General features: G+C 51.1%; 1 protein-coding gene across 1 annotated transcript; it reads left to right on the top strand.

Moving 5' to 3' along the window:
• Positions 1-80: 80 nt before the first annotated feature.
• Positions 81-843, top strand: LOC110391784 (feather keratin Cos1-1/Cos1-3/Cos2-1-like). Its single transcript, XM_021383728.1, has 2 exons — positions 81-159; positions 510-843. Exons 1-2 carry the CDS (start codon positions 81-83, stop codon positions 815-817), a joined length of 387 nt encoding a protein of 128 aa, XP_021239403.1. The 3' UTR covers positions 818-843.
• Positions 844-1,710: the final 867 nt, after the last annotated feature.

The following is a 1,710-nucleotide window of genomic DNA, read 5'->3' as shown; positions in this document are numbered from 1 at the left end:
GAGAAGGAATGGCATGCATTCAAGGTCAGCTTGTCAGAAAATTAGTGCCCTATATCAATGGTGCCTGCAGGCCTGCAGCAATGAAGGACCAGTATAAAAGGCAGCTCAATTCCCAGCTCTCTCATCCACTTCTCTTGCCTCATTCTCCTTGGGAACCAGGTAAGTGCGAAGCCTCTCTCCTCCTCTTGCAAAGTGAGATTTTGTCTCAGTCGTTGTCTCATACAACAGCGGAGTTCCTTGCTATGGGAGACCGTACAGGGGATAAGGTCTGCGTAGGAAGTGCCTGGGACACAGCTTACAAGCTTTAGATTTATACAGTCTGTGAGAATCTCCCTGGGCCAGACTGCTCTTTGTAGGGCCCTGGTAAAACATAGGTACGTGTCCTTTTTTCTCAGCCTTCTCCGTGATGGCTAGTAGTTGCCATGGCAGGGTATCCAGGCTGTCCCTCACATACCCTTGTGTTCTACTTCCTTCTGTCCCTCTCTCCTAGGTGTATCGCCAGCCCCAAGATATGTCCTGCTACAGTCAGTGTGTGCCATGCCGGCCCTGCGGCCCCACCCCTCTGGCCAGCAGCTGCAATGAGCCCTGTGTCAGGCAGTGCCAGAACTCCACCATCGTCATCGAGCCCTCTCCCGTGGTGGTGACCCTGCCCGGACCCATCCTCAGCTCCTTCCCGCAGAACACTGTTGTGGGATCCTCCACCTCCGCTGCTGTTGGCAGCATCCTCAGCTCTGAGGGCGTGCCCATCACCTCGGGAGGCTTTAACTTGTCTGGCTTTGGTAGTGGCTTCTGTGGCAGAAGGTGCCCGCCCTGCTAAAGCCGCTGGCCATGGTCCTGGAGAAATTCTTGCTGAAACTGTGACCGTGAAGATATTGATGGATCAAGAAGGAATCTTCAAGACACTGCTTTCAAAATACCTGACCATCCTCAGCTGCTCTAGGAAATAGTGGCAGGAAGAGGCAGGCTTGGCCTTTCAGTTAACCTGGCTCATGTCTAAGCTTCCATTCCTGAACCCACTTACCTGTCTCTTTCTCCATTTTTTCTCCAGTTTTTCTTTTTTGCTTTTTTCCTATGTTCCTCTGAGATGTTGAGTCTCCTCAGAACCAGTCCATTCTGTGCTAGAAAATAAGACACGTGCCCTGCCTGAACTCAAACATGCTGTCAGGCGAATCCTGTACTGTGGAGCCTGTGCTCAGAGTGATCTCATTTTCCTATTTAAACATTCATTAAAGATTTCTCCACCTTATTTCGAGCCTTTGATATTATTTCCCACCGTATGTGGCCTCCAGAGCTTCCCAGGGAGAATGTCTTTGCTCTTGAAGGGTGTAAGATGGGTGTTTAGGGAGACACTTCTCCATTCTCAGAAGAACGAGAAGTAGTGACCCACTGTGGAGGCTCTTCTCTTGGGCACTGTCCCTTGCAGCTGAAGAAGATATTCCTGGCAGTGGGAAAACAAGTGGCTATTGGCCTTTGACTTGCAGTGTTTCTGCCCACAACTACCCCCACAGACCCTGCAAAGAGAGAACACAGCCTCTGCAGCACTCATGGGAAAAGCTATGACTGTGTGGGAGGCCATGGGAATGAGCCACCTTGCAGGCTCTCAGGGACAGGGTTTCTACTGCTCTCATACGTACTGCACTGGGGAAGAAGCGGAGAGCAGGAGAAGGAACAGAAGAATGTGGATGGCTCTAGGCTGTCAAACACAGCTTG

This window comes from Numida meleagris, unplaced genomic scaffold (assembly GCF_002078875.1).
Source record: "Numida meleagris isolate 19003 breed g44 Domestic line unplaced genomic scaffold, NumMel1.0 unplaced_Scaffold505, whole genome shotgun sequence".
Classification (NCBI taxonomy): domain Eukaryota; kingdom Metazoa; phylum Chordata; class Aves; order Galliformes; family Numididae; genus Numida; species Numida meleagris.
This window is presented reverse-complemented; position numbering and strand designations above follow the sequence as displayed.

Bases quoted from the DNA above. Each gene is read 5' to 3' on its own strand.
- LOC110391784 (XM_021383728.1), top strand. From the start codon at position 81: ATGAAGGACCAGTATAAAAGGCAGCTCAATTCCCAGCTCTCTCATCCA. The intron at 160-509 runs GTAAGTGCGAAG...GCCAGCCCCAAG, and splicing joins TCATTCTCCTTGGGAACCAG to ATATGTCCTGCTACAGTCAG.